The sequence below is a fragment of the Pseudopodoces humilis genome, chromosome 23 (assembly GCF_049639895.1).
Source record: "Pseudopodoces humilis isolate 2021_Gansu_Grassland_sample_001 chromosome 23, ASM4963989v1, whole genome shotgun sequence".
NCBI classification, from domain to species: Eukaryota; Metazoa; Chordata; class Aves; order Passeriformes; family Paridae; genus Pseudopodoces; species Pseudopodoces humilis.
Genome location: NC_142222.1, coordinates 5093156 through 5108001, shown reverse-complemented (window position 1 = coordinate 5108001; position 14846 = coordinate 5093156). Strand labels below are relative to the sequence as shown.

Below are 14846 nucleotides of genomic sequence, written 5' to 3'. Positions count from 1 at the left end.
CTGGGTGTTAACAGAGCTGCACCAGATATGTGCTGGAGGCTTGGTTGAGGTGGACTGGGTACATTTGGATGGGGTAGAGAAAGAAGCAGAGCCAAGGCAGGGCCCTGGTGTCACTCACCTGCCCTGGTTGATGTTGATGTTGTTGATTTTGTTGGCCAGAATGGCTGCTTTTGTCAGCGTCTCAATCACGTGGTCACTCTGCAGGACAACATCTCCCTGGGAGGAGAGTCCATGCTTTAGGATCATGGCTTTGGGGTCACTGTACCAAAACTACCCTGCTGAAAGGGACAGGGGACAGGGACAGCACCAAAGGGGGCGAACAAGCACTGCTGAGCCCCAGTTTTCCCAGAGGGAAATAGCAATGAAAGAGCTGGTACAAAGTCACATCCCTGTCACCTTGTCACCCTCCTTCCCAGCTGCATGTGCTCCCTGGGCCTTTCACCCTTTCTCCAGAGGGGGCTGGAGGAGGGAGGGATGAGCCCCCGGTACCTTCTGCTTGTTGTCCTCACAGTGCACGTGCAGCACAAACAAGTTGTCACTCAGGCTGCTGACGGAGATGCCTAGGGGGGGGAGAGGGGAGCATCACCCACTGCTGGGAGCTGGGGAGGGCTCACAGCCTCTCCCAGGAATGCAGCAGCTGTTCCCACACAGCTGCCAGGCTGCAGGGGGCTGAGGGGAGAGGCTTCAGCCCAGGGCTGCAGGGACCATGCTTCAGAAGGCTTGGCAGTTTCCCCCTCCCTAAGAATCCGGTCCCTGTCAGATAATTCTGAGGACCAAAAGCTGCAGCAGTGGCCCAGGCTGCTGCTGTGCAGGAATGGTGCAACTCCCCCAGGGCCAGGCCCTGCAACTGGGAAATCAACTCGGGGAGAGTTGAGGGAGATGAATTGAGTAATTTTGGTGATATTTTATGGAGCTTCATTTTAGAGAAACAGAATTTCAAGACACTAAAATGCTTGCCAGGATTAGCTTATCTGTTCTTGTCCAGGACAAGGACAAATTGGAGTTTGTAGTGGTGCATACTGAAGTGCAGCTGAGGTGCAGGGTCAGGGGAGTGCCCAGCCCCATCCCTGTGCCATTCCCACCTGTCAGGTTGGAGTAGTCGATGCGCTGCTTGATCTTGGACTCCTCCACGATGATTGCCGAGCTCTGGGTGAGCAGCAGCTGCCGTGACCTTGCCTTGTAGCCCTTCCTGTCGTACTTGACCACAGGCACTGCGTACTGAAACACGAGTGAGCAGGGCCACATCCCACCTGGGGCACTGCCAGCCCCCAGCAGGCACCAACCAGGGCTTGGGAGACCAGGAATGGCCAAAATCCTCTGTGCCAGAACTTCCTCGCTGCCCCAGAGCAGCTCTGGACACAGCCTAGTGGCTGCACTGCCTGGGGACTGGGAAACGCAGGTTTGGGGTCTCTCTGGGGCTTTCCCCCTTCCCCTGCAGCTGTAACCCATTCAGTTCTTAACAGACATCATTAAACTGCCCAAATCTCCACTATCCTCAAAAGTATTGCAAGCTTAATACAACACAAAATGCCTGCTGTACTTCCTCCAGAAATCTAATCTGCCCCTCTGCTGAATACCTGGGGGCTTGACAAAAGTATTGGAACACATCTCTCACCTTAAGTGCTTCGTTTGCTAATGCCTGAAGGACTTTAGTATTTATTTCTTCTCTACCTGTATTAAAACCAAAGAGGTGGGGAGGTCAGAAAGGAATTTCCAGCAAGAAAAGAGTTCATTAATCCCTCCCCTTCCTTTTTTCTCTTCAATTTGGCAACCCCCACTCACCCAGTCGAGTGTTGATGAAGAGCCTGGGAACACTCTGAGGATAATTGTCTTTTTTACCCTTGAAAATCTCACTGGCAATTACTTTCTGTTCCAACTGCAAGGACAAAAGAAGTTTTCTTGTTTAGTATAAAATTTCTCATTAAAAAGATACATTGGTGTTAGAAGAGATGTTCCCTTTGTGGTTTTAGTCATCATTTAGTTCGTGTTTGGATGAGGAGTCACCCTAAACTTGCAGTCCCTGGAGGTGGCAGAGCTGCAGCCCCTGGGCTCCTTTGCTCCAAGAACAAACCAGGGACTGGGAAAGTGGGAAATCCCCACTGCTGTACGTGGGGCCAAGGCTGTGACACAGGACAGGGCCCCTGGGATGATTTACAAGGGAAAAATGGGGATAAAAGAGGCTCCTTATCAGTGAGTCTGGTTTGCTGGGGGAAAGCAGCTGCTGAGCTGAGTTAATCCCCTGTCCTTAATCACAGGCTCAGCCCCAGCCTTTCACTCCAGGTGTCCCTGCACTGCAGAAGGTGAGAGATCGTGCAATAAAAAACCTTGGCAGTTAAAACCAGCATTTTATTTAATACAAAAACTCCCTCCCCCTACCTTTCCATGAGATGAATTAAATCTCAGTATCATTTTTATTCTTTTTAGAATAAAGAATTAGAATTTTATTCTTTTTAGACAGAGCAGCTGAAATTGTAACTTCTGTTTGGAAAATGGCTGGGTTTGTGTCTGCAGGATTCTTACTCTCCACTTTACATGGTACAGGCAGAATAATGCAGCTTCTTATATTTTTAGCTTCCATGGGCAGAGTATCAGGGCCTTTCAATAGAGAAATTATGTAGGGGCTTGGCTCCACTGCCTATTTAAATAGTACCTATTGAAATATGTATAGAATGGGGTCTCTTCTATGCACATTCCAGGCTTTTAGTGTTTTGTGTCTAACTTAAACCCAAATCAGTGCCACTGTTCCTGTGGCACCCCAGACAGCAGCGATTCACAGCCCTCCAGCTCCCCACTGCTGCCCTGAGTCCCAGGGCAGGGCCCTGGCCCTCTCTCCCATCCAGCTGCTCCTCTCCTCCATTCCCTGGGAGTTCTGCCCTTGGGAATATCGGGGAAACCCTGCCAAGGTGCCCCTCACCTGCTGCTTCCACTCAGGGCTGATCCTCTTGCAGTAGGTCCAGACCATGTTCTGCATGCAGAGCCTGCGCAGGAGCTGCGACGCCTGCAGGGAGCCCACGGGAGAGAGGACGGCTCAGGGCTGGGGACAAACCCTCAGGGACAGAAATCCAACGGGGACAGAAACCCAACAGCCCAGAACCTCTGACAAACCCAACAGGAACAAACCCAACAGCCCAGAACACTGATAAACCCAAGAAGGTGGAACTTGAGAGGGACAAACCCAACAAGGACAAAACCCCGACAGCCAAGAACCACTGACAAATCCCACACAGCAGCAGCAACTGCAGAAAATGCACTGCTGGGTTAAAAAGCTGTTTCCTGACCAAGAATTAAATAATAAGTAGTTGATTTTTTGCCTTTCTCTATGAGGTTTTGCCCTGGGATTTCTCTGGCTGCTTTAGAATGGGGAACAAACACCAGGATCCCTCCTCTCTGCACTGCTGTGCCCTTCCTTCCTTCCAGCTCCTGCCTTCAATCCAAACAATTCTTTGGATAAGGTAACTGGGATTTTCTATCAATATTTTGTTTTGAGCAGATAAACCAATTCAAGGAGATGCAGAATAATAACAGCAACAGAGAGAACTGAATTCGTTAAAAATTGAAGGGAATTTCAGAAATGTATGAAAAACCCAGGAGAAAATGGTGTTGCAACAGCACCACACTCCAAGAATCTGCAATCCTCTAGGCCTGGATTCCCCTCCCACATCCCAGGGCTCATTCCCACCTCACAGAGTGATGGGGGAGGAGTTGGCCATGATTTGTCCAAGACATTTTTTGGTAGGTTCCTCTTGAGGTTCATCAGGAAGGAGAATCGGATGTAATCCAGGAAATACTCATTCTCTGGGCACCGCGGGTGGTTCCGGTAAATGAAGCCTTTAATGAACCTGTGGGTGTGGAAAATATTGTAAGAAAATTTAAAAAGTCATCAAAATTAGTGGTATTTAAAGGTTCCATTTCCTGGGGTTTATTTAATAGTTGTAATTTATTTTAAAAAAACCTCTGTAGTGACAAGAAAGCTTCTTTTTAGCACATTATTGTTAAGGAATGTGATGTTTGATGGCTTGGGCTGCTCTTCACACACCTCCTGATTGTTTCCACTGCCCATTTCCTCTTGGCAGCTTTTCGGCGTCCCAGGGTTCCCCTCCACCAGGACTGGATGGTGATGGCTAAAAAGAACACAAAGATTTTGCATTGAGGGAGCTCCTTCATCCCCAAACTGACTCCACACAAAAGTGGCACCAAAAATGCTTGGGAAAACCCACTCTGGAAATAACCAGTTTTCAGTGGGGCATGGGGGCAAGAATATGAGTTTTTAATAAGATACATGGGATAAATGTCAGTAAAAGGATGGGAGCTGCTGGGGGAGCATCTCTCCCTCTTTCAGTGTCCCTCATACCTGAGCGTTTCATGGTCAGGAATTTCTTCCGGCGGTAGAAACCTCTCCACGTCGCCTGCATTTTTGTGGCTGGAATTGCAAGAAAAGCAGCAATTTGCAACTGTGACCAAGCACATTTTGGTAGAGAAAGACTCACCTTTCTAAATAGAAATCCACTGCAAGTGTGAGTGCCTCACCCAGACTCTGCTTCCTCACTTCCAGAGCATCTTCTGTCGCAAACAAGGTCTTGGGAAAGCGGATAAAAATCTTTGTTCTGGAAATAGAAATACAGAACTACATTTTACATGCTGGAGCAACTTGCTTTTGGCATCCCCTTTGGGCTCTGTAATCTTTCCCTCCCCCATTATCTGGAGAAGCTTTATTTCAAAGGGACAACAGGGACATGCAGTGATTCATAACCTCAAATTGAGAACACAGAACTGACCGTCCCATTTTGTATTCTTCTGGTTTGTAGCCAAGATGCTTCACCAGCACAGCCACCCCATCGTAGGGCCGCCCATCCCACGTGGGCCACGTCTCTGGACACAGGGATTTGTACCTGGGAATTGGCAGGAGAGGAAATCTTAGGGAGAGAATCCAAGGAGGGAGAGGGGTCACGAGAAGGGAGAGAGCCCAAGCTTCCCAGCCCTCTAGGTGGTAAATCTTCCCCTGTGCTGTTCCAAACAGCTCCCAGCCTCAACATCAATGGGATGAAGCTCAGAGAGAGGGAGCAGCAGAGGAAAGAATTCCAAAGCAGCTTCACCTCTGCAGGAAAACCTCGTATTTTCTGCGGTAGGCGAAGCCGGCTCTGCGCACACGGAGGTTCTCCATCAGCCCCAGGTACTTCACCTGGTGTCGGATCAGGACTTCATCAAACCGATCTTGGAAATGGAGAAACACAATCAGTGCACAGCTGCCCCTTGGTCTAGAGAAGGGGAATGTTCAGCTCTTGTTGTATCTCACACAATTATCTCTAACCTCCAGTGAATCCTCACACTATTTTGTGTCTCCTGCCTTCCCCCATCCCACCCCTTTTTAATTGTTTATATTCAGCTCCAAAATGAAGTTTTCCTTTGGGATGTTTTATGCATAGAGGAACAAAAACTGAGGGAGAATTATCAGTCATTATACTGAATTTACATAGGTCAGTAATTCTTTACTGTAACCACAACCTTCCTCTACACCCAAGAGCAGCGCTCCCATTGTGGCTCCTGGCTGCTGGCACTGCCACCCCTCCTCACAGAAGCTCAGGCACAGACCCAAAATGAACCCAGAATCGTGCAGGGCTTCATCAGGCTCCTTTCTGTGCCTCCCTGACTGGGATGCAGTGCTCTGCCTCTGTCCCCAGGGCCGTACCAGCCTGTTTGGCATCGTTGGGTTTCATGCAGCGAATGTAGGAGGGTTCTTTGGACATCAGGATTTCCATGAGCTTGGAGAGGCTGTTTTTGAACTGAGTTGCTGCCTAGGAGAAAAAAAACAACAACAAACTACATGTGAAGGGATGACCTGACCAGTAGAATATGATGTGAGGGGCTTGAATTCAGATCATGTCAGAGGGCTCATGTTTTAAAAAGAGCCACAGCCCCCTCCAGCTCTTGAGGTCTCACCGTTTCAGGTCTTTTTTTGTCTGTCAGCTCTGTCCTATCAAAGCACTGGTTTATGATGGGGTTCTCTGAGTTGCACATGGTCTGCAGAGAGAGATTTTTTCATAGATGAAGTACAGAGAACTACCAGAGAAACCCGAGGACAAAACTAAAATAACAAAATGAATATTGGGATTTCACAGCCTCCAGGTGGAATCTAGAAGAATCCTTTCCCTCAGGTGCCACCTCATTTTAAACCCAACTCCTCATTCTGTCCTGGAAACCTCCTCTCTGCACACTCACCTCCTTCAGGTTCCGGAAGAGAAGGTCATTGTTTTTATCTAGAAAACCTGGAAGAAAAACAAACCACTCAGGCTGTTCCACTGGAAATTCAAGACAGGGATTGGAGATTTGAAATTGATCTGGTTGATCAAATGGTGTGAGGATTTATTTTAGGCCCAGATTTTTGGTTTTTCTGTGTTACCTGCAACACTGTAGGTGACATCCCCAGCGTAGTGCGAGAGCCGGAACTCCTCCCGCCCCAGTGACTTGCGCGTCTTTTGGTCAGCGAGTTTGTGCCTGTGGAGGGGGAGCAAAAACCTTCAGGAGAAATAAAATCCTGCAGGAATCTCTTCAAAAAGCACCAGGACATTCAGTCCTGGAGCGGGACTGTGCAAAGGTGAGTGAGGAATGTAAACTGGACTTGGTGATTTTCAGGTAAATGAAGTTATCAACCAGCACATCATCAACACAGCAGTGTCATTAAATGCATTTATATCTAATTAAAAGGGGAATTTCAGTGTTTCTTGCAGAGTGTTTCTGTGTGCACATAAGATGTGGACATCCTAAACTGAGCATTCAGAAAAAACAAACATTTGGAGCTCCAAAACTGAAATAAATAACCTGCAAGGTGAGAGGTGAGTCAGAAACAAGATTTTTGTTGCCCCTATTACATTCTGAAGCTCAGTCAGGCACTTAGTGTTGACAACCTATTTTATATTATCTTAAATATTGATCAAATCTCTTTGAAAAAGAAAATTACCATCTTTTATGTGGGGCCCAGCACGGTGAGGATGTTATCCACACACTGGAATCCCTCAGTGAGGGAACACTCACGTGAGAAAATGAGGGTGGTTCTTCACAGTCTCCTCCAGTTTCTCCAAGAATGTCGTGTCTGTGGCATCCCCAGGTCTCAGACACTCCTCATCCTACAAACACAAATTCCAGGGATTTCTGACCTCACTGAAACTCTGCCCCAGTTTGGCCCTTTGGCCTTTCCACAGGTGACTGACTTTTAGCTGAATAAATGAAGAACTCTTGAGCTGAAAAGGAAAACATTCCCCTCCTTCCAGACTGCCTGGACTGAGAGCTGCTTTCCCCAGAGTCCATGGAGGTGATGCAGTGACTTTTAATGGTGTCACTGTTCAGTGTATTATTGCTCTTCCCACCTACTCAAACACTTTGAAACATAAACTGATTTCTTCCCATGTTTTCCACTACACTGCCCAAAATTTTTCATTCAAAAAGATGTTTTCAACTCACCAAAATAGAAATGATTCCTTTGAATTTCTCTTCCACCAAATCACAAATTATTTTGTTATTGAAATACTGAACTGGTTCCCACTGCAAAGACAAGAAATCACACTTAGGTGAAAACAACTCTAGACTGGAAGAGAAACATGTAAATTTCAGAACATTTCAGAGAGCACCTGACTTAAGCAATCTTTCTGTCAAAGCTTTTTCACTCATCACATTTGTTTTCCTAACATTGCCTTTATTAAAATCAGGGTAGAAGCTTGGGATGGCATTACTCACTTCCAGCTGTCTCACACAGTTACCAGGGTTTCAAAAAGAAAGGGAAAAAGGAAAGTTCTTTAATTCCTTTATTTGGGGATGATGGCAGCAGCTCCTTTTCCCTCTGGGAGGAGAGGCAAGGGAAGATTTGGGCTCTTACCGCGATGCCCTCGGACTCGTACTCCTCTTGCTCTGACTTCAGGGTGAGCTCTATAAAGAGCTGCTGCAACTTTTCATTGCAATAATTAATGCAAAACTGCTCAAAGCTGCAAGGGAAAATCAGAAGAACAATCACTGTTTGTACAGAAGGAGGTACAAACAGTGGGAGCAGCAGGGATACAGTAAATCAAGAGAAACAGATTTTTGTGTTTATTTGCTCACTGTATGCATTTAGTGAGTTTATTATTTAGGGAAACACAAATAGTTCCAGAAGGAGGGAAAAATGGACATGAAGGATGGAACATGGAGGAACACAAAAACTTTGAATACAGGCCCAATAACACTGCAAATTTGAGAGTCTTGGTTCAGTGCTACCTGCCAGGGAGGTTCCAGACTCTGGCAGTCCCATCCCCTGGTTTGTCACCACCATGGGAAGATGCCACAAGAGCCACCCCTGGGCTGGAGAGCTGGACAAAGGCCCAGCTCAAGGTAAGCCACGAATACACCCCAAACCCAACAGTTTATTTAAAATACCAGGCCCATTAATAGCTGGAAATGCTAATTATTAGGTGGATGTCCTAAGTGTTAGAAGCCCTGTGATGATCAGTTTTTCACCTGATGTCCTGACATTTAAATGCCACCTTTTACTAAGAAATGGAATAAAGCCTTGTGTGACAAGGCAGAAAAAACACTGTAACTGAATAATGTAATTCAGAATGTATCAAAACAAACCTGTTGTGCTGGAAAACCTCAAACCCATAGATGTCCAGCAATCCTAGAACTGTTGTACTTCTCCAGCCTGGAAACTTCTCTTCCTGCAACAGAGAGGAAAATAAATGTAGATATTTACTCACAGCTGTGACCCATCCCTGGATCACCACCATTTAATCCCAGCGTCTACTGCGCAATTTGGAAAACAAATTAATTTAGAAATTACTAAAAGCATGAAACTTTGCAGCTGGAAGATTTGGAAATTGCTTTCACGTTTGGCTGGATATCAACAAACAGAAGGTTCACTTGCCTTGTAAGCCAGGGATTTGTTGACCTTGTTGACCAGCCAGGAGAAGGTGCGGCCGTAGACGGCCTTGGCCAGGGCGTCCCTGGCGTAGGCTGCCTGCTCCAGGTTCAGGGGACTCACCAGCTGCAGGCAGGAGCAGAAAAAAGCCACTCAGCAGCCCCCCAAACCAAGGGATGGCCTTTTCCTGCCTCATCATCACTAAACAGCCGCTCAAAGCATCCTGCTCGTGGCTGAATTGTCACCAGTGCAGTGACAACCCCCTGAGAAAGGTGACAAGGGAACTGCTGGCAGAGCTGATTCATTTGATCCCATTTTCCTCCCAGATCCCCAGGGCCTGTTCTTACCTCCTCCCCTTTTGCTATGATCTTCTTGTGGATCAGTGCATCCCGAAGAACAGAGCCATCCACTGCCAGCAGCTGCAAGCAGGATATTCAGTTCATTTATGGAGCTGTACATTCCATTTTCCTAAAATCCCAGCCCACTGAAACAACCCTTCATTTCCCTCTCACACTGAACAACCCTGCAGCATCAATCCCTCCCTTCCCTCCTTTCTGGAAGGGATAAGAGCTAACAAATGAATTGGCTGGAAGGAAGTGACCAAGCAAAAACACAAAGGTGGTTCTTTCTTTAAAACTCTTTTCCAGAGTCTATTCCAACCTCACTGCCTGAAGGTGGAAACCTCAAGGCAGTGGTGGGTCAGGTGGTAAAGAGAGAAGTTGTCAATTAAAGGGGTTTGATGATAATATTTGAATTTTATTTAGGTAAAATAAAAGTGAAATTTATGAGAACTTCTAAATCACAGTCTAAAATTATACAATGATACCAAGCTCAAAGTAAGGAATCCTTTACAGGTCAGCTTTCCTGTAATATCTCCTTCACTAGTGATACTCACCCTGGCCAGGTATTTAATCTGATTCTCTGTAGTGACCTGAGCATTTCCCTGCTCATCAGCAGCAAACTGGACATTCCCCAGGTGCAGGACACTGGCCACAATGCTCAGCAAATCCTGGCATGGGAGCAACAGGCGGAGATCAGGATGATGGAATGAACACACAGCGAGGTTCTGGTGTTAATTCACATTTTAGGAGAGCATTTTGTATCTTTCTTAGGATTTTTGTAGGGAATACATTCACTCTGAATTGATTCACACATTTCAATCAGGCAATCCCAAATTAAACAGAAAAAAAATCCTTAAAAGTAGGAAAATTTGTGCTGTTAAACCTCACCTCCACTTCACTGTCATTGAAGCCGATAACAGAGAGGGCTCGCCTCATAATCTTCCACTCATTTTTGTCATTTATGGAACTGACCCTTGCACAGTGACCCTAAAAAGATACAGTTTAATATAAAGAAGTAAATAAATCATCAAAGATACATTATCCATGCTCAATGCATTGTGTTTCTTTTTATAGCAGTCACCTCAGAGTTATTTCTGAAATGACAAAGTCAATTGGAGATATCCCACTCCTGTAATATATTTTAAGAATTATAGTTAATGTTCACCTTTACTAAATAGTGATACTGCTGTGGGTTCTTCTCAAGGCCCAGCCTCCTCAGCAGATCCTCCTCCCCTCCTTCCAGCAGCTGGTAGAAGATGTGGAAGTTCCTCTCGCCGTGGTTCTGGTGCACAACTCGGGATTTCTCCAGGAGGTAGTTCAAGATGTGGCCCCCGACAGGAGCCCCCTAAACCAAACCAGACACGTGGAAAGAGTTCAGCAACACAGAGGAGGATGTTTCTGCTTCTTGGTTGTCTGCTCAAAGACAAGATCTGAAGCAAAAACCCACAAAAGGACAGAAAATGATCATTCTGAGCCACAAGCTCTGTTTGAGCTCCAGCATGGTGCTGATTTGAGTGCTAAAATTCCTTCCAGGAATTCACCACAAAGGAAAAGCACCACAACTGAGTGTGGAGGGTTAAAGGAGACCTAAAGGCCTGGAGGATGGCAGTGCTGAGCTCCTCAGCCCCTGCACTGTGTCCACCTTGCTGGTGTAGGGCAGCTGGGATCAGAGTGGACACAAACTCAGTGCAAAGTTGCAGGACAGGGATTATCTTCAGCTGGTTTATGTGGATTTACCTGGGGAGCATCCACTGGCCCAGTGCACCAGAAATAACATACCCTAGGAATAAATGGGTTTGATCTCACTGTCTCCTTGCACAGAGAAATAAGGAAGGAGTGAAAGGACAGTGAGAGCTACAAAACCCTCTGGACCCAAACTTTGCTACCACAGGCTCTGCTTATGCTGTCACCAAGGAAAAGCAAAGCACTCACTACACACACACACAATACAAGAGCACAGAGAACCCCTGTAACTGGGACCACTCCTGAAACAGAAACCAGATTCCAAGTTACCCTGTAATCAAACTGCACGTCCATGTACTTCCCAAACCGACTGGAGTTGTCGTTCCGAAGGGTTTTTGCATTTCCAAAGGCCTGAAATGAAAAGAATCAGAGAGGAATAAATGAGTACCAAGTTTGATTATTTATAAACACTTGGGTGAAGCTGCCATTTATTTATTTACAGCCTAGGATTTTCCTTCCTGGAAACTCGGAAGGAAACAGATTGCTCCTTGAATTCTAACACTGATCTTTACACCCCGTGCAAGCAGTGCAGATGGAACTTCCTCTGAAAACACTTCCATCCCCCCTGCAAGCTGATTTGAATGCCAGTCCACTGCTGACAACATATGTCACGTCTGACAGCCTTTCCCAAGCTTCCTCTGCCACCACAGCCGTCTGTCCCAGCTCGCTGCCAGAGCGGCTGCAGGGCTCTCCTGCTGCTGGGAGCTCACCTTTCCTGGGATCCAGGGAACAGGATCCAGGGGTACAGGGATGCAGGGCACAGGGATACAGGGATCCAGGGATATCTCAAGGCACTGCACACAGCTGGGGCTGGACACTAGAGGACACCACAGCACCAGAAAACAAACCCAGCCTTTCTGAGCTGCCCACTGGGATGTGCGCTTTTGCAGAGTCCTGCAGTGACCCAGAGCTCTTCCCACGCCAAATCCCCTCTTTCCCCGCACCCCATCCATGCCACAACTGCTCCTGGAGGGCTGGAAAGGGCCAGGATTGCTTTGGCCGGGAATCAGAGCGGGATTCCCTGGTGATGTGCCCACACAGCATTCCCAGGACACACTGTCACCGCCCCAGGGAGTCCCGCTGTCCCCAGCGCCGGGAAACCGGAGCATTCCCAGGGCCAGGACTCGGTGGGGAGGTACCTCCAGGACGGGGTTGGACTGCAGCAGCCGGTCCTTGACGGTCTCGACCTGCTGGCTGGCGGGGCAGGTGACAGCGTAGTACTGCAGGATCTTCTTGGTGGCCTCGGTTTTGCCGGCGCCGCTCTCGCCGGAGATGAGGATGCACTGATCCTTCCTCTCGGTGCGCAGCGAGCGGTAGGAATTGTCTGCGATGGCGTAGCTGGGAAGGGACAGCCGGGATCAGGGTGTTTGCCTGTGAAATCCCAGCAGAGACATCCCCCAAAACAGCCCCAGGCCATGGGCTGGGTGAGATCACACAGCTCTGTACCCTGGTGACAGCACAGGACAGCACCGACACCGCTGGGCACACCCCAACCACCCAGCCAAGGTTCTGCAGGCTCATCACACAAATTGTCAAATCCTTTGAGACTGCTCTTTTCACCTTTTTTTTTCTGACAAAAAAGGGTAGAAATCAACTGAACAGTGCAGATCAACGGGCTTTTCTAAATATAAATGATCTCTCAACACTGGTCCCATGGGACAGAAGAGTTTTACACTCAGGAAACACCTTGTTCTCCACTGGTATTTTTTCTTGCTTATCTTCTAAGTGATGACACATTCAGAAGGTCACAACAGAATTTTGCTATCTGGGTGGCTCCAGAGCTTCTCTCAGATGGTGGGAAGAGCTGGAAAAGCCACCACAGATTGTGGAGCACCCTGCAGGTCCCCTGTGCCCCACACACCAGGCACTTCCCCCGCCCGCACAGTCTGGCCCTGCCCTTCTGCTTCCTCCTTTGCTGCTTTTTCTTTCATTTCTGTGTTGTGAGCAGACAGGATCTCACAGCCCGAGTCACACACACTCCTACAACACCAGAGAGCAGCAGGGGATGAGTGACAATGGTGACAACTGCTCAGGGGGAGAGGAAAAGGACAACCACATCAGATACCCTCCCTAACAACATCTGCAGCTCTCACACACATGTGGTGAGCAAGCAGGTATTCTGTCTTCGTGCACCTGACAACCCTTTAATAGCTTGGCTTTTTTTTATTTTCGTTTTTTCTTTATTTTTTTTTTTAACTTTCCTGCTGTGCTATTAATTAGAAGTAATCACACCAAAATAACAGCCGTGGCCTTGTCGAGTCTATTAATACTTGGTGCTAAGGCAACACCAGTGAGCTCCCTTAGCAACAAAACTCACCTCACAAAATACATCATGTCCCTCTCTTCCCATCCAGATCCTGCCTCTGGAGTCTTTTGGAAAACAGCTGAATAAATGCAAATTTAATTTGGATTTGAAGAAGTGCCTCTGGCCCCCCTGTGCCTTTATGGGGGGGGTTTATGGCCCTGAGAGCTCCAGTCACACACAGACAGAATCACTGTAAATAAAGATATTTATGCTCCCATTTGCAGGCCATAAACAGGACAGGATGTGACAGATCTCTGGGAATATGCTGTGATCCAAGCCCATAGAGATAACTTTCCTCCTCTGAGTGTGATGCACTTCCCAGAAAATCCAGTGCTCAGCCCTGCACTTGAACTATCTGCCACTGGAATAGAGATCTTGAACTGTTTTGACCTTCTAGAGTCAGTTTAGAAGAGAAAGAGGAAAAAAAGACACCTGAGGAGTGTGCTGGAAAAGGAGAAGCCCAGAGCACTACGCTGCATTTTGATGCTCCTCACAGGATTTTTAAATGCATATACAATCAAATAGTGCAATAAAATAATCAAATAATGCAGTGGAACAGCAAAAAGAGTTAACAAAAAACTGTTTTCCCAGTGGGAGCAGCAGTTTCCAGGATCACAGTTCTCCAGGGTTCACTTATGAGCTGCACATTTTACAGCTTCTGAAGGGACTTGTTAAAAGGAGAAAGAAAACCTAAGAAATAATCAGCTACACTGTGATTTAAGTGGAATTAAAGCACATATGCTCAGTGCTCTGTGCTTTCCCTGAGCATTGTCATCATCCTGTATCTACTGCATACTTAAAAACAGAGCCACAGTCCCAAGGACTTTCCAGAGAGTCCCAAAATTCACCTTTGAGGGCACAGAAGCCCTTCCCTGACCACAGGCAAGGTGAGCTGAGCAGGTCTGAATGCAGGGTTTTGCAGGTTTAATTCTCCCCCATCTGGGTTCACACAGTAAAAATCACATTTCTGTCCTAACAAATCCAGCTTCAAGCGCTGAGACTTTCACAAGTAATGGTGTTTCTCCCCCTCTCTGTGCTTGCAGCACATTCTGGTTTGTTTACTCTCCTGGGCTATGTGCCAGCAATAAGAAACAACCCAAATAGTTTGCTCAAAAATAATATAATTTACTCCTCCAAGATTTCAAAAATAAAAACCCAACAAAACACAACACAACATAAAAAACCCTCCAAGAGGTGCTCAGAATTTGGCTCTTAGTCCTGAAAAAAAACCATTTTGAAGCCATGTGGCCTCAGCTCTCAGTCATCTTTTTCTTTCAGCCTGACAAAAAAATTCAAACGCTTTCAAAAATAACTTTAAACCTCAAACTTTTTTTTTTTTTCTTTTTTTAAATGGGAAATTGGGAATGCTCACCAAGCCAGACCATGTAAATAAATACATTCCTTGTTCCAACAGGCTGATGGTATCTTAGCAACAAGGGAAATACCAGATAAATATTGGTCAGGCAGTAACAGCAGAGGTAGGAAAGAAACCCCTACACACCAGAAAAATCTTTCCCCTGCTTAGCCCCAGACACAGAGACCCCAAATAACCCTGGAACAATGAACTCCTGTCCTG

General features: G+C 46.8%; 1 protein-coding gene across 7 annotated transcripts in view; it reads right to left on the bottom strand.

Annotated features, from left to right (window-relative positions):
- Nucleotides 1-14846, bottom strand: part of MYO1C (myosin IC) — a 51372-nt gene that overhangs the window by 2095 nt on the left and 34431 nt on the right. For all 7 annotated transcript variants that reach the window (XM_088066337.1, XM_088066336.1, XM_088066341.1 and 4 more), the window contains 27 exons: nt 12105-12303; nt 11236-11316; nt 10388-10567; nt 10111-10209; nt 9777-9890; nt 9229-9300; nt 8884-9007; nt 8599-8677; nt 7868-7973; nt 7456-7536; nt 7030-7121; nt 6398-6492; nt 6217-6263; nt 5938-6018; nt 5687-5792; nt 5094-5211; nt 4776-4889; nt 4528-4604; nt 4352-4420; nt 4037-4121; nt 3680-3839; nt 2915-2998; nt 1783-1876; nt 1616-1671; nt 1083-1218; nt 490-560; nt 119-216 (listed from right to left, as the gene is read on the bottom strand). In XM_088066337.1, the coding sequence (XP_087922463.1) occupies nt 119-216; nt 490-560; nt 1083-1218; nt 1616-1671; nt 1783-1876; nt 2915-2998; nt 3680-3839; nt 4037-4121; nt 4352-4420; nt 4528-4604; nt 4776-4889; nt 5094-5211; nt 5687-5792; nt 5938-6018; nt 6217-6263; nt 6398-6492; nt 7030-7121; nt 7456-7536; nt 7868-7973; nt 8599-8677; nt 8884-9007; nt 9229-9300; nt 9777-9890; nt 10111-10209; nt 10388-10567; nt 11236-11316; nt 12105-12303 (2718 nt within the window). The remainder of the gene's footprint in view (nt 1-118; nt 217-489; nt 561-1082; nt 1219-1615; nt 1672-1782; nt 1877-2914; nt 2999-3679; nt 3840-4036; nt 4122-4351; nt 4421-4527; nt 4605-4775; nt 4890-5093; nt 5212-5686; nt 5793-5937; nt 6019-6216; nt 6264-6397; nt 6493-7029; nt 7122-7455; nt 7537-7867; nt 7974-8598; nt 8678-8883; nt 9008-9228; nt 9301-9776; nt 9891-10110; nt 10210-10387; nt 10568-11235; nt 11317-12104; nt 12304-14846) is intronic.